General features: G+C 38.9%; 1 protein-coding gene across 1 annotated transcript; it reads right to left on the bottom strand.

Moving 5' to 3' along the window:
- Positions 1 to 7,570: 7,570 nt before the first annotated feature.
- LOC135475048 (transcription initiation factor TFIID subunit 4-like) lies at positions 7,571 to 27,146 on the bottom strand. The gene is made up of 14 exons (XM_064754789.1): positions 25,977 to 27,146; positions 20,710 to 20,868; positions 19,578 to 19,797; positions 19,248 to 19,375; positions 18,608 to 18,697; positions 17,379 to 17,567; positions 16,480 to 16,727; positions 15,750 to 15,922; positions 14,106 to 14,236; positions 13,558 to 13,683; positions 12,025 to 12,081; positions 10,137 to 10,238; positions 9,819 to 9,875; positions 7,571 to 9,303 (listed from the first exon to the last, which is right to left on the bottom strand). The coding sequence occupies exons 1-14, from the start codon at positions 27,144 to 27,146 to the stop codon at positions 9,190 to 9,192; spliced, it is 2,964 nt and encodes a 987-aa protein (XP_064610859.1). The 3' UTR covers positions 7,571 to 9,189.
- Between the last annotated feature and the right edge of the window lie 50 nt (positions 27,147 to 27,196).

The following is a 27,196-nucleotide window of genomic DNA, read 5'->3' as shown; positions in this document are numbered from 1 at the left end:
CGTGCACACTTCACCAGACAACAAACTCCTAAATTCAAACCGAATCGCCAAACCGTGCACACTTCACCAGACAAGAAACTCCTAAATTAAAACCGCATAGCCGAACCGTGCACATTTTTTCGCCAGACAAGAAACTCCTAAATTAAAACCGCATAGACAACAAACTCCTAAATTCAAACCGCATAGCCGAACCGTGCACATTTCGCCAGACAAGAAACTCCTAAATTCAAACCGCATAGCCGAACCGTGCACATTTCGCCAGACAAGAAACTCCTAAATTAAAACCGCATAGCCGAGCCGTGCACACTTCGCCAGACAAGAAACTCCTAAATTAAAACCGCATAGCCGAACCGTGCACATTTCGCCAGACAACAAACTCCTAAATTAAAACCGCATGGCCGAACCGTGCACATTTCGCCAGACATCAAACTCCTAAATTAAAACCGCATAGCCGAACCGTGCACACTTCACCAGACATGAAACTCTTAAATTAAAACCGCGTAGCCGAACCAAGGACGCTTCACCGGGTACCGAATAAAACTCGTAAATTAAAACCGTACAGCATAACCGAGAATTGGATTCGAGAATCGCTGCATATGACTGTCACCCCAATGACAAGTAGGTAGCTTGTTCCAACCACCTCTTGCTGCATTGGCTGTGACCTTAAGTCAGGCGGTTTGTAACATTCTTGGCGAAGACTGTGGTAGTAGAAGTGAGGAATATATATATATCAAACTTTCCCCAGTAATTTTCCACCACAATGACCCTCGCAGACTATTACCAATCCCATCGCTGTGAGTTCATTCTGGCTGCATGTCTCTCCGGTCGAACGTGGAAAGGTCTGTCAGCAAACTGCTGATAGTAGTGAGTTTCTCCTGAACTCTGCCCAGTTTCTCCCCGCCATGATGCTGGGCGTCGTCATAAAAGTGAATTTTAATCAAGCAAACACAAACATGTAAATAAAAATTTCTTTCCTTACAGCTATCACGTTCGCTTGAATCATCTGTTCCTTGAGGGGAACCGCGGAAGGGACATTGCATTATGGTTCTTGATTCTTGCCGACAGCAAAAAAAACAAACAACAGAGAATTTATTTACTAAAAAATTTGTTCATGGGGGAAAGGCATCACCAATTGCTTTAAGACCGAAGAGCAGCTTTCATACCGCACCATTGTTGAAATACGCCCTTGTAAGATGGATTCTACTCATAAAGATCAGCCTGTTAAGAATGTAGATGTGTGGGTTGTTATTACCGAATAAATATGAGTAACAAGATTATGGGAGTTGATCGGACCTATTCTATGTCTATGATCTGGCGGTGTATTCTGTTTACATGAGGCACACACACACACACAACTGGTGGCGAGCCTCCCAGCTAAGTGCAGATAATCATTACACGAATATTAGCCTACATACTTATGGCCCCAAACAGTGTTTAAAAGAACATTGGTGATTGCCTGGCTAACTCGGGGATAAGTCTGCTACCTCGGGGTAAAGTACTTTCTCCCGACTTAGTGAATCAATACACATGCTGCATTATAAATAACACCACTTCTGATTGGATCACTAACACGGGTAAAGTAAAAAAAAATTTAGTCAATAAATTCTATTTTTCTCGACGGTCAAGAAAAAATAAACGTTAAAAAATTATGAGCTAAGAACTAAACTTCCGCGGTTCCGCACTTCAGTGCCTGGAGATAACTCTGTACTTATAATAATAGACTTGGATTTTTATAATACCTCCCTTTGAATACAAGGGCTTAACGTCTGAGGCAACAGAGCCTTCTTCAGTTCCACTAGATACAAGGGTTACCATTCATGGGTTGTTTCGTTGTTCATAAAGTTGATAGTTTCTCATGAATAATATCTAGATGTGAAATTCCGGGAAACTATATATCAACAGTGTATTCCGATAGGTACCAGTTGTTTCACCCTTTTTGGCTGACTTCTACCTGTTTTCATATGAATACGACTATTTGCCGAAACTATTAAGGAGTAATCCTCACCCAATGTTTCTCGTTCACTGAACGATATAGTGATGATCTGCTGGCTTTAAACAAGCCATTTTAAAATCAGCAATATAGTGAAGAGTGCTGCATATGGCGTGTACAATTCTCGCCTTACTTGTTGCATTTGTTAGACTCATGTGACGATTTTAATCAACATCACAGGTGTGTCAAGGCTATTCCATCAAACGCCTCCACTCAGGTTTTACAATGAGTAGAACATCTTGGAACTTCTGGCACTCTGCTCCATGATTGTGTCTAATTCATTGTGCTGAATAAGATCACCACGTTGGATACATGAATAGTTGCAATCAAAGGGCAACTGAGATACACATTTTGTTATTGTCAACTTATATACGGGCATAATACACGATTTGAATACTGATTTCACACATTCGCCAAAAACAAAAAGCTTGCGCCTTTCCAACGTCATTGAATACTGTTGACTGCTTCTCGTTGCATGATTCCGTCTAATTAGTTCCATCTAATCTAATCTAATTCCGTCTTAATTCTTTAGACGTTTGTGTTTTGGAAATTGGTCTTGCGATTTTTGACATGGAACGGCTGGTACACTAATGTCTGCTTCGACACGAAGATTCAGGTCCCTAGTAATTTTTCAAAAATGATAATGTTTATGTTAAGCTCAGTAACTCAGCCCCAAACATACCACGACCAATAAGCTTTGACGCCTACCTTGCCCAGCGTGTGAGAAAACTGCCATAGAAATCTTGACACTGGTTGACGGTCAAAATCTGGACCTTCCTATGCCAACAGTTGAGGGTCCCGGTAACGTCAAGGGAATTAAAGTCACTCGGAGTATCACTGCACGACACATTGTGTACCTTCTGGCCAAGGACGTCAAGCTTTCATCCAAAAATCTCATATCTGCTCCAACTTTAAAAAGTTTACATCATGTTCAAACCAAGTATTCGCTTTATTAACGAGAAATATTGCCCGTTAGCAGCGAAAAACGACTTTACATCCTAAAATACACAGGATTACATTTGTGGTAATTGTGTCGTGATTCCTAGTGTGTGCACTACAACATTTCAGCTACCAGAGGGCGCTGTATAACTTTTGTGCAAAATCGGATCAGTGACATTAATCGATTTCCCCGGAATTCTATCATTTGCTCACGGACCTCAGTTATAATTATAGGCTAACTTATGGATGCCCCTAGAAAGGTACATCTTTTAGTTGCTTTTCTATCTTTGGAGTCTTGTAGTTTGTTAACCCAAAGATTAACACTTGTTGCTTCATGGACTATAGGACAACGGCTGTCATTTCCAGTACACATGTATATAAGTGACCAGGGGCTTCCTCCCTTCTTTTTAACTGTTGGGGAAATTAATGGGAAACCTCAGCATTTCGGGCCCTGACTGCCAAAGTAAGCTCTGGTCTTTGAAAATTAACGAACAAAATGCTATCATTTTCGGACCCTAAACTTTGGCTATTCATTTACTTACTTATTTATTATATTGGTGTTTTACTCCGCGCTCAAGAACATTTCACACGACGGCGGCAGGCATTATGGTTGGAGGAAACGGGCAGAGCCCGGGGGAAACCCACGACCACCCACGGGTTGCCAACAGGTCTTCTCACGTCCGGTCGGAGGAAGGCCAGCATCGGGTAGACTTGAACTCACAGCAACTGCAATGATTAGAGGCTTTGATACCGATTAGGTGTCGGACAATGGCTGACTAAGCCGTTGCCTCCAACAACAAACACATGCAAGGTCAGCATTTCGGACTCTGATTGGCTAACTAAGACGTTGCCTGCAATGACAAACCAAAAAAAACGTGTTTCGCCCTCCTCCAGTTACAATATTCGGCCCAATTGTTACATTTGTTGTCACTGAATAATCAGATTATCTATGTTTATTTCTGATAATTTGATATTTGTAGATTTCACAGAGAGCCTCGATCATGATGGACAACACGAGTGCTAACAACGCTACTAGCCCGGTTGAAGCTGCAAAGTACGCCTGCTACTTTTACGACATCTATTGCAATCTCAAAGTGAGGATGACAATGTCTCTTTCCTTTATGGGTGCATTTTGCATATTAATTGGTGTAGTATCTGTTTTTCTAAATTCACTGCTGCTCTACAGCCTTGTGAAAACGAATAGGGCAGCTTTACGTGCAAAGGAGTTGGTCGTCGGCCTGTGTGTTGCCAACTGCAGTTTACCCATGATTACAGCTCTGAATCCGAGCTACCTAGGGACAATATTTGGATTCGTCAAAGACAAGACTGCTTTTTGTTTCGTGGCTGGCTACACTGTTTTATTGTCTACATTGTTCATCGTTCAGCCACTGTATGTCGCGGGGCTAGCCTGTGATCGTTTTTACGCCGTCACTAAGCCCTTTAAATATAACGCGGTCGGTTATGGAAAAAGGTCCAGAATTGTCCTTTTACTATTGCCATGGACAGTTGCTGCAGCGGCGTGGATGTATTTCTTACTTTCTGTTAACGAATCCATAGTCCTTACAGACACATCGCCTCACTGGATCTGCACTCACCTGGCTGCTGCGCACTTTGACATGGAGAGTGCAGTCTTCATAGATGCCTTTTACACTGCTCTCAACGTGGTGTCTTTTTTCCTGTACATATTCATTTTCGGATTGCTTAAATATCAAAGAGGGACAATGGAGAAATTCTCAAAAAGATCCGTAAGGACACAACAGCTGTCCGTGACGCTGGCGTATTTCGTCTCTATGGTTACTTCGCTAACCTGTTACTTGCCGGCCCCTGCTTACTCAATTTTTGTTGGCGGAGCGTTGCGTCAGGGTGCTTCAGAGGAGTCAAAGACGACGTATTACATTCTTTCCACGATTAACCTGATCAACTGCTGTGTAGATCCTTTAATCCTCATCAGGCGCATTCCAGCTATTCGGAGGAACCTGCCAATCAAGTACAAAGTGAAGCTGTTGAGCTCGGAAGCCGTGTCAACTGTTCACCTCTCCGTCGGCGGGCGACCATCGGGCAATTTCCGGACTGACGTATGAACGTGCATCAAAACAACGTTCAACACAAACCGTCAAAGAACTAAAAATTATATTATAATACAAGTAATATCATAAATGAAATACATGTAATACCATAAATAGTACAGCACCATAGTCCGTGCTATTAGTTGATATACCGACTCTACAGAACAACAATCCAGTCTTAAATGCTCGATAAGCTGACAGATGAAATAATCTATCACATGCGTTCATGTAAGATTTATCTCTCTAACACTTTTCACAATGTTAACAAAATGTTCGGGTTTGAGTCATGAAACTAAACTTTGGCCCACCCAGTGATCTTTGTATTTCTTTTTGTGCATCTTAATGGATTAGTGTCCAGATTTTAACTACAGGTCGTACTAACAAAGATTGTTACCTATTTAAACAGTATGTCCAGGTGTCCCCAGAAGGCAGAATATCGTGGATTAGATGACAGGTTTCTACAAATCCATGCATTTCTGTGGTCAGAACTTAAAATACTATTTCACAGCTTATTTTTGAGCCCTAGAAATTGAAATGTCGACAACGACATAAATCTCAAGACAAACGTGTCAAATTTCGATTTACAGTACCAAAAAATAAGTCTTATGGCTAGGCTTTAAGTTTTGGCTCCAGTCAAAAATAGCTTTATGGAGTGAGTGGGTGAGTGCTTGGGGTTTAACGTCGTACTCAACAATTTTTCAGTCATATGACGACGAAGGAATCATTAGGGTGCATGCACGTGTAATGTGCCTCCTTGTTGCAGGACGGATTTCCACCGCTCTTTTATTTAGTGCTGCATCACTGAGACGACTTACCGAAGGCAAGTAATTCGCCCCGCCCGAGCCATTATACTGATACGGGTCAACCAGTCATTGCACTGTCCCCTTCATGCTGAACGCCAAGCGAGGAAGTTACAACTTCCTCTTTTAAAGTCTTAGGTGTGACTCGACCAAGGATTGATCCTGGATCTACCGGTCCCGAAGCGGACGCTCTATCAACTGTGCTATCCGGGCCGGTTTAGCTTTATGGAAGCGGTCCTATTCCTCAAAGCGCGAGGTAACTACCTTATATTTGTAAGAGAAAGTGTCGTGGCCAAAAGAGGCTTGCTTTATAGCCAGGGAACACAAATCTTTGACGGACAATCTATGCAATACCTTCCTCTCACTGTTGGAGGAGCTTTGGTGAAAATAAATGACTAAAATAAAATGATTAACATGGGGCGCACATCTGTTCGTCACACGTGGTTGCTAGTTAAGAACGCTTTGCAGTGGCTGCAAAGCGTTGATGGTTTACCCCCAGGCTTTCCGGTTACTTCCATCCATAAAACTGGCCGCCATCGTATAACTTAAGCGTTCTTGAGCGTGGTGTTAAACAACAATCCAATAAGTCAATGAATAAACTTACAAAATTAACTAGCAACCAACCAATCAGAAAGCAAGAAAGACGAAATAATTTGTAAACACAACGCAAACAGTACTCCATTGTAAAATAGATGCCTTTCACTCTCGCACATGAAGTTTAATATACATAAAGCAACGGGTTTACATATGCACAGCATATGTATAATGTATACAGGTAGTGGTAAAGAAGATCTCCTTGCCGTACACCGCCACATGGTCACACAACAGACCCGAAGCACTTTAACGATTGCAACATTATAGTAGTAATGTAATTATCTTATTTGTCGTTATTCATGGTGTGAGACACTATGTACAAAACAAGAAGAAAAAAAAACAAAAACAAGAAAAAAAAAAAAACAGAAAAATGCTGATCTATTGAATTTTCACCGATAACAGTCACTCATGTATATACAAACTCTGTTGGGGGAAAGGAACAGTCATTAACAGTTGATAGAATCTCTCTAAATTAGTAACCAATTCTAATAGTTCTCCCCACAATCATTTCATTGTTACAACAGTGGCCAACTGCAACCATTAACATGTGCACTGTCTGGTCATTCCATGCTAACAGATATGTACAATTCGCATCAACAGCGATCATTCTGGCAATCCATAGTTCTGGTAACATCTACACTGATGACTGAAATCGACTCATTCAGCTATGATGCAAGTAAACAATGGGTATAATTTTCCATAATGAATCATCTCTTAGTTGTGTCTAAAGCCTCCATTCCTTTAATTCCAACCAGGACCAAGGTCTCACGGAATTAATTTCCTGGGGAAATAATTAAAATACAAATACCAACCTGCAGGGACATTTACAAGTCTAGTCATTCTACACTGAGAACACCAATTGAGCAGAGCCGTAATTAATACATCAGTGAATACAAATGATCAGAAATAAGGCCAGATGTAAATCTTACTACAGGAGAGATGTATGCATAAAAAAAAAATAAAACAAAAAAATATATAATTAGAAATTTTACAAATAAAACTTTACCATGCCTACACAAATTTATCAGTTTGAACAATTTATCACTAGACTTCCTTTCAGTGTCTTTGCACGTTGAAGACCTGTATCTACTTAACGGACATGCAGAAAAAAAAAGGAGGGTAGTGGCTGGCAGTGTTAGTCTCTGCACCTGTGGATGACTAGAGAGAGAGAGAGAGAGAGAGAGAAAGAGAGAGAGAGAGCTGAGCCAGACCACGTGGGACATGAAATAATAGTTATCTATTTATTTCTTTGACTGGTGTTATACACCATACTATTTTTACCTACACGACGGCGGCCAGCATTAAGGTGGCAGGAAACCGCTCAGTGTCTGGGGGAAGAAATTGATTTTCACTGTACTCTTCTTGCTATATACTTCTATGAAGATTACAATTAAAACTAGTGTCCCTTGCATGCAACGAGAGTTGACAGAACAACCAGTCAGTGAAACATGTGGTTTTAAGGATTATATTTATATCAGAGAAATGGTATCATCAGTCTTTAATATGAAGATGCTAGTATCCGTATCATATATATGCTGTCACCAGTAAACACGCTTAAAACAACCGGAAAGAGCATAAAAAGTAGGTTTTTGTATTTTGCTCTACAGAGAAAGGTGTTATCAGAATATGTCAATGGAATGATGTAAAAGAATTCTCTGTTTACAGGTAAAAGTACCGCCTTGGGATACAGCCTTGATTTATCAAAATTCACACATATCAGTAAATTTAAGCAAGGGATGTCAAAAGTGCAGTGTGTAGAACGGATAAAATTCTCAAGAGGATGAATAATCGTCATCATGAAACCATCTTCTAGTATGCTTGTTGAGGGCAATGGGGCTTGGATAAAAAGTGAAGTAAGGACACACTGATAGAAAATGATCATGTGGCCCTGCATGCAGTGATTCAGGAGTAAGATGAGACAAGTGAAGGGTGGAGTCTGTGAGAGATGACGAAAACTACATCCCAGTGATATGCGATATTTAGTCTAGATTCTCAGGAAGGAAGAGCTTACTGAGGTCACGTCTGAGCGATCTGCTGCGATATTCAGTCTACTATCTAGATTCTCACTTACAACTACATGCTCCTCCATCTCAACTAACCACTGAAACATTTACATCTTTAATAAATAATAGAAATTGTGTGATACATACAAATCATGCTACACAGACAACACCTCTAATCTGTGATCTGTTAAGTGATTTCAGCTACTCTAAATCATAAATAGTAGCACAACCTAGTCTGGTTATTACCGGTACAATTATTACATCACAAAATTGGATACTTTTCTGCTCTTCACAAGCAAATGTTACTAGGAAAACCCATAAGCTCTCCAGAAAAAGAACTGTGTATGTAAAAGCTGTCTGTGAGTTCCAAGCATCATTCGAAGAATTCAGATAAATTCATGCCAGAAGACATGAATTAATCTCCCAAAACAGACACTTTATAAGCAACTAAGTCCACAATGGGATAGCTTCTTTCCCAAGCCAGCAAGTTCCAAGTAAATATGGCATCCAAAATTAAGAATTCATAATGGTGAAACCATGAAAAGGTCCATAGTGCCTCTGAAGTAGTCCACTGAATGAGTTTGACATGTTGTGGACATGAAAGTTTGCAAACGTCCAATGGCCCACATAAATGCAATTCTGGTGAGTTTGTTTGATCAGCATTGCATCCCCAGTCTGATGAATGACAAATGTTTGTGATGAATGCTTGTATACAAAATTATCCCCCTCCTAGGGAGTTATGTACAGATGTGCATGTGTAGTCACAAATAAATATATAAACAGATTTCAGATATATTTCATTTTAGGAATGCCTTGTACAGGGTTGTTGACTTTCTTGTGTCCTTTTCCTGCTCCATAAGGAAGATTAAGTCCTTTAAGTTAACACGTTTTATTCTGGGTCGATTTGACACCTGTAAAGAGAAAAAGATAAAGGACTTCATGCAATAATGAAAAATTCTTTGAACACACCACATCAAAGCTTCAACAGCTATTTGACCTTGTATAAAGTTGAGAAGATGTTACCTTATTCCTTCACTGATTATGTGCTTACATCAGTACAGTGCTTACGCAACTTGTAACAATACTGTACACAAAGTAAAATTAAGAAATAATGATTTTTTACCTACTCTCTGTTTTTTAGTTCAGTACAGTAACTGTGGAAAGGGAAATTTTAGAATAAGTTACTACAGATAGACAAGATTGTGAAAATGAGTGAAGTTGAAATGCTTGTATTCTTGATAAAAAGAGAGTTTTGGGCCACATTTCGCAAGGCGATCAAAGATAAAGAATACTGTATTAATCACACTGACAGCCATGCAGCCGTGGTAGTCACAATTAACTTTAATAGAGCATGATCGCGCTGTGGAACTGGGCCCTGGACAATACTCTCAGACACGACAACTCTGATAGTATGATAGACACTGACCCCTGATCTGGTAGGCGTATTACCCACGCCATTCGGCAATGATGTCGTACTTGAGCTCTACAAGGAAAAATACAAAAATTTACACCTCACATCTGGTGTTTGTTTAGACAGTTTTATGTAGCTTTCAAAATTTTTTCCCTCATATAAAAAAACAAACATGATTTCATAAGTTCATATGATCACATGGCTTGTCTGACATTACTCACAACAAAATGCTGAAGATGGTAAACAGTGCAGTACAAGAGTTACGGAAAGTTAAGAGAAGGCCCTGTTAAAATGACCATCTTATAATATATGTAACATAACTAATATGTATACCTCTCCAGTGTCTAGTTTCTTCTTCTTCCGAGGCCCAATTGCTGCCAGTGCTGTTTGGTTTGCCTGTTGTTGTCGTAACTCTTCCGCTTCCGCCAGTTGTAACTATAAATAATGACATTACCACAAATTGCTTATTGGTATTTCATAAACAGGTGCATAATGAAAAAGAAGAAACAATGCATGAATATGAGCATACTGAAATGATGTTAATTAATATGGACCTGCACAAACTTGCATAAACCAACAAAATAGTACTGTAAACTGAAAACTAAAAAAAAACTAAAAAAAATGTAATTGAAAGGGGATCAACCCTTATACTCATAATATCAAATGGTGTATCTCATCATACATTACCCTTCCACCTGCTCACAAATATAGGGCTGACTGATTAGCTATGGTTGTCTTTGACTGATGTAGCACAGTGCCTTTCCACTATCCGTCAGTACATATTTCACCATATTTAGGCCATTTGTTTGGCACTATGATAACTCCTGTTTACCAAGCTGTTTTATCAGAGAATGGGCCTATACTTATCAGGGAGTGGAAGAGTATAGTCTGCTGATATTAGGAGTGTAATTAATACTGTAATCGCACATATTGCCTGTACCTTAGCCCACACACTTATGGACCCAGGAAACTAGATAGAGCTGGAGAAAACCACAATCCACTGACATGAACCTGACAAGCCTCCTGAATAAGCTTCAGCTCAACCAAAATGACCATGCTACATTTATACAGGTCAGGGGTCAATCAGCTGCTAGTACACTTTAGTAAAACAATCCATCCAGGACCAATGCATTAATATGATAAATTTAAGGATCCAAAATTTCACCACCAAATATGTGTGAGCCACAAATTACACATATGAAAATGGAACAAACTCATACAAACATAACTGATCAAAAGTTGTGTCTAAGTTGAAGTTGTGATCATACATAGGACAATACATCAAGAAGTGTTCAGGTGAACACAACATACGCCTCTACAAATGCATTTGTTTGAAATTGATAAAAGATTACAAGCAGCATTGTGGTGAGTATAACCCCTGAGGGGAATCTTCATGGGTGTTGGTGATAGGTATGTGGTTACCATGACAATCGCGCAAGTGGAGAAATATCCTCCAAAAATGAAAACTTTATGCGGAAAACAGTTGGGGTTGTAGCCCAGACATGAAATCATATCTATTTCTGTAGTGTAAAATGGCTAACTGGTTACCAGGACAACCACGGAAATGGACAAATGTGAGTCGAGAAACATCGTCATCTGTGTATCTATGTATCAACCAAAAATCAAAACTCTATGCGGAAAACAGTTGGAGTTACAGCCTGAACACGAAATTATATCTATCTAGATGATATATATAGGGAAATTGGTGATCTAATAACCATGACAAGCGCTGAAATGAACAAATGTGAATCGAGACACATTGTCATCTGTGTATGTATGTATCCACCCAAAATTAAAACTCTACGCAGAAAACAGTTGGAGTTATAGCCCTGAAACTAAATCATATCTATTTATATAATATATATATTCATTTATTTGATTGGTGTTTTCGCTGTACGCAAGAAAATTTCACTTATACGACGGCGGCCAGCTTTATGGCAGGAGGAAACCGGGCAGAGTCCGGGGAAAACCCACAGCCATCAGCAGGTTGCTGGCAGTCATTCCCACGCTTCCCAAAAATGGTTATGGTTTCCATCAAAAATTAAAACTGTTCAAAACTGTTGAAAACAATTGGACATATAGCCCGGACATGAATACGGACGAACAGACAAAACTGCTGTAATGTAATATGCCCGCCCAATGGCGGGGGCGTACAAAAATCAGCTAAACCATAGATTCTGTACTTAAATCTAGATATAATCTGCTAAAAACACATATTTACCTCTTTAGCTTTCTGTTTTAATTTTGCTTGCTCAGGATCTTCTGTTTTCGATCGACTCTATAAATAGAAATATTTATTTATATCATTGCTGTTTAACGCTGTACTGAAGAGTTCTTTAATCATGTGATGTCACTTAGTTTTAAGGGTGGAGAAAACTGGGCATTATCCTTTCAATCTACCACCGTTTGCCAGGTACCTGAAAACCAGTCACATGAAGCCAATGAATATAAGCAGACAAGTACAGTAGGAAAAGCTAGAATATACTTAAATTAACGAATTCAAATGACCAGGATAATATACATATACTCTTCAGATAACACAATCATGCACAGCATCAAACGCTCATAATATTAAAAATTTACAAGAAACTTTGAAATTATGACCTGTGTTACCTAAAATATTACACAGATTTTCATAGTTAAAGTTTCTTTTGAAAACAATAGCTGACTGTCGGATAAGATGTTAGCAGTGAATGAGGTATTTTTAGCCCGCTTCCAGATTGGCAAGGGATAATTCGAGAGGCACAGCATTCTTTATTGTGCATACTGTCAGTTTCTTAGTGTTAAGCTAAGCAAGGGGAGACAGTTTTAACTGACATGTCCAGCTACAGAAACCTTTACACATCCCATATCCTGGTGAAGGAGTGGTTTTTCTCCACCTGGGTGATGCTCAACTGTTGTTGTTGGTCACACTTGGGATCTACCCTTCTGGGTGGTTGTGGAATGTAACTCTGAAATCGAACTGCTTCTAATGTGTCGGATCGATGGTAAGTAACTTTTAGCACAACTTCACAAGTGCATTAACTCTTCCTTAGCGTAAACCGTCAACAGGGTGGTCCGCATAATCAACTAACCTAATCAGGAGTGTCGGCGAACTAAAAATGACTCATGACAACCGCGCAAACTCACAAAATAAATACATTTTCAGACAATACACCCACTGTTGCAGGAAGCCATCACCATTTCGATCAATTGCGAGAGTGAAGTGATCAGCACCATCGGACAACAGGGGTGAGTGAAGCAGCCAAATGGACGACTAGACATGCCTAGTGTGACCATAATGATTGCCATAAATATTTTTATCTCCCTTGAACAACCCCAGTTTTTTCTGCACTAACATGGGTCACGTGACTTGTATGTACGATTATCAGAACGAGATGGAGGCCACAGTGGGTGTAGTGTCTGAAAATGTATTTATTTTGTGAGTTTGTACGGTTGTCTTGGGTCGTTTTTTGGTTCGGTAACACTCTGAACAGTTTAACACTCTGAACAGGTTAGCTGATTATGCAGACCACTCGGTTGACACTGGTTTACACTAAGGACGCGTGTGAAGATGTGGTGAATGTGACTTACCGTTGATCTGACACATTAGAAGTCCACACTTTGTGTTCCTTAATTTCAGAATTACATTCGACAACTACCCTTCTTGGCTGAGCTAAAGTGGCTTTGCATGCTATTTCGTGACACTACAGGTGACCAGCTTTTCCTACCTTCTGACAACACAAGTACCTAATGGACAGAGCGGCTGACATACCTTTGCTGCCCGTAATAAAATCTCTCTCTCCTGTTCCTCGTGTCTCTTTTTCTCCAACTTATCTATCTCCTCTAAAAATTTTAACTGCGTCTTCGTGTCTTGAGTAACTTCAAACCTTGAATCCATCTAGAGAAGAGAACAAAAAAGGTTTTTAAATTTCTTTAAACAACACAGTCAATGTCAGCCAACAGATCTGGGGAATAACTGGAAAGAATTAATTTCACAGAATTCCATCTTCACTACCCATGGTCATTTTGAAATACAATTTATACACATTTAAAAATTTCTCATGGAGTCAATGCCATATTCGCCGACTTGTCAAATTCAGGGGTTCAGTAAATCATTTTATCAGTTTACACAAAATAATGCTGTTAACATATTCCTAGATTAACACCCTATAAACACGTAAACAAAGATTGAAAACAAAGGGTAGTGTGCTGAAAGATTTTCCCACATGCGACACACAGGTTTTCAAAAGTTCAATGTGTATAGCACCCAGTCAAAGTAAACAGAGTAAGGGGTGGGGGTGGGGGGTGATGGGAACTTACCCTGTAAATTTCTGTTCTGTGTTCAGCTATTGTTGATAATCTTTCCGCAATATTGCGTAACCGCTCTTGTGTGGCCTGTGATACTAAACTGACAACATCAGCTGGGATATCTGTTACACCATACTTTTTTGCTGCAACAACAAAATCATCTCTTAGTCAATACAGTGCACATATTAACGTTACAATATAATATATTACTACAAATGAGGATATGATAGCTAAATATTACTTATTTTATTCATTTGACTGGTGTTTTACACCGTACTCAAAAACATTTCACTTATATGGCGGCAGCTGGCATTTATGATAATGGTGGGAGGAAACCGAGCAGAGCCTGGGGGAAACTAACAACCATCCACAGGTTGCTGTCAGACCTTCCCACATATGGCCAGAGACAAAGCAAGAACAGGCTGGACTTGAACTTACAAAGACCTCATTGGTGAGAGACTCCTGGTCTTTGCACTGCAGTGGCATGCTGATTCCTTCTGCCACTGACCCCAACCCCCTCCCCCCAAACCTCCCTCCAACACTAAATAATTAAAGAATCAAAGCAAATAGCTTAGCTTGTATTATCCCTATTCATAAAATGTTAAGAAGTGCATGTGTATGAAGTACAGGTAAAAATTACCTGATAAAATGCACACACAAGCCACAGGTAAATGATACAAAACCTATTGTTATAACCATTAATAAGGTGCATACATGACTTGACTTTATATTACAACAAACCTTAGAATATCAATCTCACACCCGACAAGTCACATGAAATTAGACTAATGAATAAGACACTGAAACGTATAGGATAATTAAACCTGTGCATTAAGGTATTTGTGTTAGATACTTTATGTTACAAACTTTCACTTTTGGAAAGATGAGCACCTGTTTTCTGTTGCAAAGTTGGTAAAATTAACCTGCAATTACACCAAAACATAATCATATGTTCTGCTGCCACATGCCAGTAAATAAATGCTGATTTCTTCTCAACAAAGTGTAGAACTGCTACTGGAAAGGCCGCTGAATATAGATAAAACATAACCAATGCTCTATTACTACATGTCGTTTTTGTGCTTCAAGCAAAAAATTCAGCACTGGAGTGACTTACTTGTTCCAACTAACTACTAGGACATAGGCTATAGGCTACACCACTTCCACGCTACATGTATGTTCTCAAACATGCACAAAATGGATGTAAAAAGGGCGTGTTTTCACAAGGAGCATATCCGAAATCAAGCATAATGAATTTCTGCCCTACACTGCATATCTCCATGGATGGTATGTCTTCATTGCACATAAAGCTTGCTGATAAATGGGCAAGAAAACTGCAGTACAAAAAAGGTTAACTGGGCAAAGACACAAATTCTTTGTTATAAAAAGTAAAATGATAAACCTGCAGAATTTACAATGATCTTCTCCTTACATGTTCTGTGTTGTCTATACAACAATCCACAACGATTAATCCAGTAGACTGTAGTAAACCCAGGACTGAACAAGAAGGTTTACCGACACACAGGCAGGCTGAAAAGATGATATAATCCCACCACCAAATGGCCAGGGGCTAACAATTGCTACTGTCAATATACTTCTGTTATAAACGAATCAAAACACCTCGGGTGGAACAAATAATAATGTTAAGTATATACTTACCAATTGAGCTAATTTTTGCCAATAATGGACCTTGGTTTAAAAACAATTCATCTTTACAGGAGCGTATGTGAGTGCCAATGAAGTCTGCATTAGTGGCCAGAATATTCTTGCTCTCCTCTGACAGGTTGACGCCACCCATCGTGGCCACGTCATTAATATCATCATCAGCATCTCTGTAACAACAATGCAATTAGTCACAACTCAGTGAATATGATTCTGCATGAACAAAACAAAAATATTATTTGGTACTAATCAAACATATTATGTGTGTAAGCCAAGAAGCAACTCGCCCACCCTAATCATCTGACTTCCTCCTCAAACAAAGCATCAATAGGTTCATAATCAATGTGCAGTCAGCATCACCATTTCTTTCATACAGGAAAAAGTTAATAAAACCATGCATATTTTTATTTTTCCAAACAGGAGCTACTGTACTCGCAGGAAAATAGAGGCTTTGTATTTGAATACATGTACCACCTAGTTATACATGTGAATGTATATATGTGTATAACTAGGTTGGGCTAAACGCTCCTATCAGTAAATTCACTTTGTTAACTCCAAAACATCACTGTAGTGGATTTCATTGAAGATTTCAGTTAATATACCCCGCTCTTTCCACAGAAACAAGCTTTCTTCTTCCCCAATGCATGACATAACTGAGTCGTTGAAGAAAAGGACAACAACATGATGAAGTCTATTATTATTACTAAAAGAGTACAAGTGATCATACTTGAGAGATTCAAACTTGCGCTTCTCCTTGTGTTGCGCCCCTCCACCTGCATCTTGGTGCTTGCCGCCCACTCGTGCCTGAAGGGCACTGACTGTGGTGGGCATGGCCCCTGATAAGGCTGCCTTGCCATGTGCCACTTTGGTAAGAATAGTGGCTTGTCCCGGCAGAGGCGAGCCCGTTGATATGGATACAGGTTTCTGTGATCTGATCTGAGACAACTGCTGGGGTGTGAGCTGACGTACGATGTGCTGTTAACACAAAGAGATTTCAATTATATTATTATTACGTATTTATTTCATTGTCATTTTCACTTCTACATCTGTGCCACATTCATACATAGTATACCATTATTTCATCTGGTCAGGGGCGATTACTATACCACACCACATGTGCACAAGTAGGCCATAACCGTGTTTTGACATCATTGGGGATTTCCCTATCTGTGACTGATCCATCCACTCATGGGAGAATACTCTGTCAAGCTTTGTGCACACATTTAAGTCACACCCTGGTTTTAATATTGATGGGGATTTCATTATCTATTACAGGAACACAGCCCCATAGAGTGATGCTATAGAGGTATCATAAAGTCTGGGACAGTTGTAACAAATACCAGACAGATGCTATGCCAGTATAACCACTAATTTCTCACCAACAATACACATTGCCTTTTCTTTTCTTATGTCACCCTGAAATTGGCCTGAATGTAACCATTCATATTAGATATAATTTCTGCTGTACGTGCAATACAACAGGACTGTCAGAATTACTGGATGATGGGTTACTGTCCCTGCTTCACTAATCATTAGAGACAAATTATACCACATGTAGCACTGTAACAATATGATGTACATGTAAGTTTGAATGGCACCAGAGAGAGAGAGACTGAAGTGACTTGCCTTGACCTGTGCGTGTGGAGACTGAATTGTGTGAGGCTGCTGATGAATGTGTGGACGAGTGTTGATAGAGACGGGACTTGATGAGTGAGGGAAGGCGGACCCCTGCAGAACCTCTGACGGCGGTGCTTTCACGCCTTCTATTGTCATCTTATTCTGACTCAGGGATTGCCGCAACAGTGGCAGACTTTTCTGTAAACAAAGCAATAATCATCATCATAAGGATGTTGTTACAAACGATTTGCTGAATGGTATGCCATTCGAAAGGTTACTGCCAGCATGAATAACTTGTCAGTTTTACAGGAACGAGGAGAAAAGTTACAAGTTTCTGTTGAAGTAAAGAGATCATGTAAGTCGGTCATATGTTACAAACATAATAAAATTCCAAGGTATAAAGTATATCTGCACATATCATTGAATTGCATAAATTTCTTGTTTTATAAAATAATTACTACCCTAATACAGGTATTAACAACACATTTCACAATATTATTAACAATTTCAAATGAATCCCATTACAACTATGGAGGCAAATATTTGCTTGATTATACACATAAAAATAGGTGCAGTAACGAAAAAACTTTGATGTCTTTACTTTACTGGGAGCTCGCCTGTATGAGACATATGAATGCAAAACCACAGCTCCACACATGAAGAACTTAAATCATGAATTTGGTAATTTACAGTGATATGCTCACAGAGTATAAGCCATGGAACATCCCCTTGTGTTACTGTGTTTTACATGCGTGTAAAACTTCAGGTCAATACACACAATACTTTTTGAGAGGTCACCCGTAAGATTTTGTTTATCATTGATTCTAATACACAATACACTAAGTTAGGAATTCAGTAATTTATGGTATTTAATATGTACACACCAAATCAAAGATGGAACATCCCCCTTGTGTTAGTGTGCTCTACATATGTGCAAACCCTGAGCTCAATACATGCAGTACTTTTTGCGAAACCACCTCTAACATTTTGTTTAACATTACTTATTATTGGACGCTGACGCTCAGGGTAAGACATTAGCTATGCCTGTACTTTGTCCAGGCGAGCTAAAAATGGGTACATATGGTTATAAGTGCAAACTTGAAAAGATATATGTGCATATGTACATTTCAGTCCATAATTAAATCACATGTACACACTTTTACAAAGATATACGCAGATGTGAATGATACAGAAAACAAATAATATGTCAAAAATCTGATAATAAGAACAAAAAATACCTTTAAAAACGGAACGAGGTTGGGTTGAGGGGAAGAGTTCAACTCCACCTGTAGGTTCTCTGTGAACTGCTCTGGTTCAACCTTACCATCCTGAAAACAAGACAACACAAGCATTCTGAGTGACAGTTTCCACATAAATGACCAATCAAGATCTTGATACATCATAAAGAAATAATGTATCAATATTATTAATATTTCACAAAGTTTGCTGAAACTTTACTGCTATATACATGATAGTTTGTGAAAGCATTTTAGTTTTCTACTAGTGACAGGTTTATGCATTCATTTATTCATATAATTGGTGTTTTACCCTGTACTCAAGAATATTTGACTTATATGATGTCGACCAGAATTATGGTGGGGACATCCACGAACATCCTCAGGTTGCTTGAGAGACCTTCCCCTGTACAACTGGAGAGAAAGCCCACAGAAGCTGGACTTGAACTCACAGCTCTAGACCACATTGGTGAGAGGCTCCTGGATCATTATGCTGCGCAACCACGATAACCAGTAGATCCCCCAGGTTCTTGTAAATGACAGTGAACTTGAGGTTCCAGTCTACCACCACATCAGTGTTTAATATATCACTGAGTAATGGATGGTGTCTGGTCACAATAACCACGAGAGCACATGTACTTACTATTAGCCGTTGAATGAGCTCCCGCACATTGCGTATTGTCTGAGGAGGTTGACTAGAGGCCAGTTTAATTAGTGTGGACAGAAAGTTTTTGCACTTTTTCACATGTTCCATAGCCTGCTGTTGAGCCACTGAAAAATACAATGAGGTGGATCAGGTTAAAAGTCCAGGATGATTCTGACTGCAGTCATTTGCAACACTAGCTAGCAGAGTACATGTAGTTTACAGACAATCAAGATGAAGGTTGTTAATAACACTAGCTGAGCTTACTGAGGGGACACTTGCAGCACTGGATGCACTATACCTGTGTCGAGTATATGTCCTATGTCTTACCTGCTGATGCACCCGGTGTTAAGGAAGGCCCCTGAGCTCCTGTGGCCCCAGGGGCGGATACTGGGGTTTGCACTATGGTCTGTGTAGGTATACCCCCTGGGTGAGCCGAGGCAATCTGATGAGGAGGTGTACCTGTCGCCCCATGGGGATGGAGAGTGGTAGCTCCAGTCTGCTGCTGTATAGCCAGGACAGTCTGTGCACCTGTAGGCCTCGCTTGTGACTGATAGTATTGTAAAATACAATTGTGTTACCGCGAGAGAAGAAAAGGAAAAGAAATACTACAGAATATATTATCACAAAGTAAAGTCCCTGTGATATCTTTAGAAAGGAGTTCTTTATTCTTCATTTTGTTTGATTTTTGTTTTATTCTATATTCAAGAATATTTGACTTATGAACATAGAGTCAGGTTTATGGGTAAACCACTAACCTTTGCCAGGTACCTGACAAACCACATGACTCAAAGCTCCAGCCAAAATAGCAAAAGAAAGATTTCTAACATGCAGCCTCATTGGTGAAGGGTTTGATACTGTAGTATCAGCAAGCCAGCCCATTAACCATGTAACACACAACATGTATGTAGTGTATAAACACTTACATCATTTAAACTGTCACAATTTAAAGAAAATGACAAATTAAAGTCACTGACATTTTGCCAAGGCAGATAACTGATGCTTTTGGACCTACTGAATAACTAAAACTAGTTTTTAAATATGTTCATCAAGTCTTCTACTATATTGTACTCTAGAATATTTCACTTATAAAATATATACATGGAAGATGGCAGTCAGATTTATGGGACTGGGTGTGCTGAGTGCTAAGCCAGGTAGCAATAAGTATCATTAATGATTTCAAAATCTTTGGTATGACCCCACCTGACCCTACCGGGTTTAATCCCTGGTCTCCTGATTTATTTATTTGATTTGATTTGTGTTTTACGCCATACTTAAAAATATTTCACTTGTACGACTGCGGCCAGCATTATGGTGGGAGGAAACTGGGCAGAGCGCGGCGGAAACCCACCACAATTTCCAGATTGCTGGAAGACTCCTGACTTTGACGTGGGTGCTGTAACCATTAGGTCACTGAGGCAGTCAATGTCTATGGTTTTTCTAGCAAAATAGGTACAGTTACCTTGATTGTTTGTATGTTGACTTTGCCTTGTAAGGCAGATGTGGAGGTCTGCTGAGTGGGGATGCCACCATGCTGTCCTGTGGACATCAACACAATCTGACCCTGCTCATTCTTCATCATAAATGTCCCATGAAGGCCAGGAGGCAGGGTTATGGTGTTCTGCAACAGCCAAACACATATTTATCAGGATGACGAAAACAACCATGCACAAAATCCTCTTACAGCTCACGCACCAACCGTTATTAGATTTCTTTTGCTTACAGTACATGCGGCACTGCAAGTGCACAGATAGTAACATGTATGTATAATATATATTCAAGTGTCACTTAAACATCCTAAAAGACACAATGTTGTTCACAAAACTGCTCCATTTCAGAGCCTATACATTTACATGAGGTATGTATATAAATCCACTAAGCATGTCCCCATGAATTCTGTCACATGGCTCACATGTAGAAGAACAGTGTGTAACTGTTGGAGTGGCAAGTAATGTACCCAACATAAACAAAAGAGTTAATAGAGTGAAAATTCACAGAGGCGTGCAGAACATGATTTTGACAGCTGATGCAATGTGAACTGCAGCACAAAGCAGTGCCCTGCATTTATTTGCTTGCTTGTTTATTTGACTGATGTTTTACACCACAATGAAGAATTTTCCACATACCGGTATCTACATATATCACTGAGGTTAGCTTTAATTAAGGAGTGGAAGAATAAGCCACATCCCTTTGTCAGGTATCTGACAAACCTGCTGACTTAAATAAAGCCAAAGCAACAGCTCACTTCAAAAGAGTGTCGTCACTGATCAAGATGCAAGACATTTGCAGTGAGCCAGCACTTAACCGTCGGAACCAGTGACGGTCCTGAATGCTCTGAACTAAGTGTTTATATGTACACCTACAAGTATATGTCATGTACATGTCCGTGTAAACATATGTGGAAACGTGGCTGCTGCATTTCAATCCAATGCACGCACTGCTTGAGACAGGATCTTGCTGTGACTGTCCACAATGTAATCTGTTCTGGCATTTGGCGTAGCCTATATCAGATTTAACAGCACAGAAACAACAGTACATCAAGTTAATATTCTGTTTAGTTAATTGTGATGATACATGGATCCACAGTTATATGAGTTCAAGCCAAAATATAAAATCATTATCAATACCGTGTGGGTCCAAATACATGACTACAAGTACCCTAAATGACCTAAAATTTCGTCCACAAAAGTGCATTTTTAGAGGCAAAATAAATGCCACATAATCTTACTTTTGAAACTTACAATTTTCAAGTAGAACATCATCCCATAATCCTGTAGAGCCACTGATGAGTTTAACATAATACACAAGTAGTGTAACTCCGCAACAAGTCTTCACTGTGACTCAATACTTCAGCATTTTATTTAGCCATCATCAGGAGAGTGATGATGGCTAAATAAAATGCAGACATATTAATTCACAATGAAGTCTTTTTTTCGGAGTTACACAACTTGTGTATATTATCCCATGTTCCAAGTCAACCTCAAAGCACCTTTATAAAATCAATATAACTGTCAGAATCAGAAAAAATGGGCAAGTTAGTCATGGACGAAATTTATGGTCATTTAGTGCACATGTATGACATACAACGCCTAAATGAACAGGTGCTTGTAGTGATAAGATGATGCAGCTGTGCCTAGCAACCTACAGTTGCAGAACAAATTTCACCCTATTTGTACTTCCTGATCACATCTACATGCAACACATTTTATATAATGTAACTTGGGACTTTGTAACAATCACAGTTGGCATTATTGCTGTCACTTATTTTTTTTTCAAACATGTTTATAAGTTACAATGTATTCTTTGCATTTTGCAACCGAAACAGGAATCTAAACTATCCTGCCATAACCCAGATAGTTCTAAACAATCCTTGGAAAAAAAAAACAAATAATAATAAATTCAACTCTACCTACACCCATTCACACAGCATTAACTTGCATAAAGTCTAAAAGTCCAACATATCAAATGAGGAGTGTCCTTTAATGATATTGTAGCTTGTAATCAAATTTTGCCTAAGCTGGCTTTACGGTCAATAACAAATGATACTTGCAGAGTTTTAAAAATAGATTAGTACTATTAAAGAGGAGACGCATGAATGCAAAAACATATGAAGTACATTTCGAGACACCACCCTTAATAAAATTTACAAGTACCTTAAAGGCTGACTAACAACAGTCTAGAATTTTGTAATTTACTGTATTTAGAACAAAGACAGAGCATCAACAACAGAATATTCCCTTTGTTTTGTGTGATTTACACGTCCAAAAGATGCAGTACTTCTTGAGATATCATCCTTAACATCCACATATACTTTACAGGATACATGATACGACAAAAAATAAAATGTTTAGGTGTATTTTATATTTCTTAATAAGCCATCTATTTTATGCATATTTTGCTTAATTTACGGACTGACCGCTGTGCCTTAGGAAAACTGTATCTTAAAGCCATTTTTAATGCCAAAAAGAAAAGTTTTTCGTACTTTTATATGTTAGACCATGTATGTCATATGCATCAGGTTAGGCCCTTTGAGAAATAAAAAAAAAATAAAAACCAAGCTTTTTATGTATCCTTTAACACTGATTCTAACACAAAGAAGTGACAAATGAATGTTTTAATTTATTCTAGAGACGTTCACATTTCCGGATATGGGCCACTACGCTCAGCACAACAGAGAAGTCGTGGTCAAATTAGCACCTAGTCACGAACAATGACCTTTGAAGTTTGAGGTTGCAGCTGCTTTTCACTTTCTGCTTGGCATTTTCAGTTTCTCCATTGATTTTAAATCAGTAAGCATGTGGACATGATTTCCAAGGCAGAATTTCAATGGAAGATATTTAATGTAGTAAGCACGGCAGCGTCAACTCAAAGCATAGGCTGTTGAGTGAAAATTAGTACCCAACTCTTGTGACATTTCTGTTAAAAAAAAAATGGTAGCTGCCTGAAATGTGAAAGTGACTTATTAACACACATGTAGGTCACCAACAATTCATTTGCAATACATAACTTTCTGAGAAACCAACCTTAACATCTACATGTTTAACACTGAACCATAAAATTCACTGTTTTTGTGAGCCACATTTAAGCTCAATACATTTTGGAAATACCGCCCTTATAGCCAAGGCAATGAACATTCGCTGTTGAATTAAGTTTCAAATTTATTAAATAACCATGTAATAAGCATTTAAGTAAATGACTTTTGAACATTCCATTCTCTCTCCTTAAACTTTGCTTCATAGTCAAGGTTACATATACATGTACATGTAGATCAGTACTGTGAAAAAAGAGACAAACACTTGGGAGTGAAGTAGATGTAAGCTCTCACCGTAATTAGTACAGGTGAGCTAAAAATGGCCTGTAACATCGTTAAAATGCTTTGAGAAATGTGTCAGAGGAGTTTGATTAGAATATGTGACATTGTTGTGAATGGCTTCAGATCTTCAGCAAAACATGGCTTGAACCACATGGATTGAAACATGTACATAGATGTATGTATAACAATATGAAATCAACACAGCAGTAAATATTACAAATTCTCTCAATGGGTGTAAGTACAGTGTATGCTTCAAATTTGCTGAATTCCCCTTTTTGGATGTTTATTAACGTGATAAGCTTGTATTTTTAGTTCACTAACATGCACATTTAAACTGTGCAGGTACTGTACACATACTAGTCCTTCAGTTTAGAACATTTTTTGTTCAGAATTCAAATGCAAAATCTATATTAAAAACAAATGCAAATTTGAAATACATGTAGTTGCTAGATCCCAGAAGAAGTCTAATCTGTCTTTGACTAGGGACCCTTATTAAGTGAATGGACTATGTCAAAAATTTGACTGACCAAAACAGCGACTTACAGAGCTGTTTGTCCTATCTATAAAAACAACTTGACAGTTATCTTAGACCAATTTGAAAGAACACATTAACAAATTTGCATAGTGAATATCATGACAAAAGGACGTGAAAGGATCCTGAGTGTACGACATGCTAAAATGGAATAAGAAAGAACCTGTACATACATGGATATTTATTTATTTATCTATTTGATGGATAAAAATCATACAAAAAAAAAATAAATACATGTACAAGTAACATCAGTAATGGGGTCAAAATAATAAGGTGTCCACTTGTTTTGAGACAGGTAGTATTGCTGAGTGACAGGTAAAATCAACAGTTACCTGCAGGTGTGTTTTAGCAATCACTGTAAATGTTTTAAAAATAAGTTTAGGCTAAATTTCACTATATAAAAACTGCTCTTAATACTGAACCTTTTTGTTTGCAGTTAAACATATTTTTTTAAAAATAAGAATGATGTTTAGCTCCAGAAAAAGATGTATACAGGTGGAGGAAGTTATGAACAGGTAGCACCAAAAAATTGATCTGTCAGTTGTATCAGGTAGCAAAAATGTAATGTTTCAGCCCCTGGACAGAAGACTATAAGCCATTCCATCAAACACACTTATTAGAAGAGGGGGCTACTCAACACAAGAATATGGTAAGACATTTGGTTATAGGAACAGAAACTGACAAAAAATGATCATAATCTTCAAGCATGACTAGCAGTGTAAACTGAGCCAACACATACTCTGAAATAAAAAAACGTGACATAAATGTGAGTAAAAAGAACTACAACCACCCCAACCTCACTACCAACCAGCTATAAATTGAATGGTAGCAGAGGGTAGGAAATTGGGCAGCCCTGTGTCCACTGCAATCTCTTTAGGCCACACCAATTTTAACTGTTGTTTTATGGGCAGAATAAATCTTTTCTGAATGTTGTCAGTTGGAATAAAAACAAAACTTAAACATCATCTAATTTACGGAAAATGCAGACTATCTTGGCAATTTTTCCTGCTGAATACATATTTACATGATCAGAAAGTCTTGAAAAACAGGAAGATCATAGAAAACATCAAGATCGTACCAAATACACAGGTCAAAGGTGGATTGTCAGTTTTATTTTTATTCCATATCTAGATTTTTTAGTGTTGATCTGCCAGTAAAACACAAAATAAACAGGGCACTGACAGCTGATCTATAAAAGTAAAGAAGTACCAATACTATCAACTGTTATGCACTGTACATATAAACTGTACATCCAAGGCATGTAAGCCATTTACGTGTACTTGCATTACATGATCAAATTTCAACAAAATTATCTTCTCAGAAATATTAAAGTGTTCTCTAAAAATCAAATTTATCATAAGCATGTTTTAAATACATTACTTACCGTCCCTGGTCTTGGAGCGATGTTTATCTGTGGTGCAGCTGCTATTCGAATAGGTGGGTTAATTCGTGTTGTTTGAACGGTCTTTGGCTGGCTGTTAGTTGCATTGGGCATCCTTGGAACCACTGTCATTTGTTGTGCCCCATTAGCGTGTGATGTTTGGGTCGTTATAATCTGTGGTCGCACTATTGCACCTCCTTGGCCAACAGCTGGCCTGGACACTGTAATAACATTATGACTTCCTGATGTGTTACTCACAATTCCTTTAGAAGTAGCATTCACAATATGCACACTAGATGGTTGTGTTGGCTGCATTTGTTCCTGTTTCACATGTCGACTTTCCTGCTTCACAACAATCTGATGTTTTGAAGCACTTGGTGAACCAGATACAGCTGAGATATTTGGCTTCTTGTCAAGCTGATCTCGAACAGTTAACTTGCTGTTTGTGCTTGAAGTTTTAATGTCTATCATTCCCGTTGGGACAGCGAGAGGCTTTTGCTCTGCTGCAATACTGGCCAGGTTATACATGGCACTACTGGACACTGTTTTACTGCCATTCGAACCACTGCCACACACCGTGGTGTTACTAGTATTATTATGAGCAGTTACTACTAAACAGTTTTGGGGACTAGCCCGGTTATTGGCCCCAGTAAAAGTTAAATTACCATTTGGTCCAACATTAACATGAGGAGGGGTGTGGGATGCCACAGGTAAAGGAGGTGTATGTGATGGGGCGACCAACATTATATTCCCAGAACTGTTCACAGCTCTGGTATTAGTTTTGTTTGGCGTTGAGTTCAATGTAGTAATGTTTAGCAATCCTCCAGGGCTACCTGTTGCATTCGTAGAGTTCAATATAGAAGGTATTCCAAGAAGTTGTGAGTCCGATTTCACATTTGCACCATATAAACTATTAATGACAGGACTGCCATGGCTTTGCAAACCCTTCTGTCCTTGGACAGTGAATAGGGAGCTAGAACTACATGTAGCGGTTGAGACATTTAGCACATTGCTGATATGGTTACTGTTCACAGAAGAGTCTGTAATTTGGTGGGAGATGTCTTTGTGAGTTGGAGAAGCTAATCGTGACTCCAGAGATCCAACAAACGCACTCACTTCACTCTCATCTATGTCAGTGGATAAGAGATCTTCTATCGGATTTGCTGTCGCCATTTCGCTCTCTACGAAGCTAGCAAACTGAAGAGCGCTTGCGCACACCGGTG

The sequence above is a fragment of the Liolophura sinensis genome, chromosome 9, assembly GCF_032854445.1.
Source record: "Liolophura sinensis isolate JHLJ2023 chromosome 9, CUHK_Ljap_v2, whole genome shotgun sequence".
Lineage (NCBI taxonomy): Eukaryota > Metazoa > Mollusca > Polyplacophora > Chitonida > Chitonidae > Liolophura > Liolophura sinensis.
This window is presented reverse-complemented; position numbering and strand designations above follow the sequence as displayed.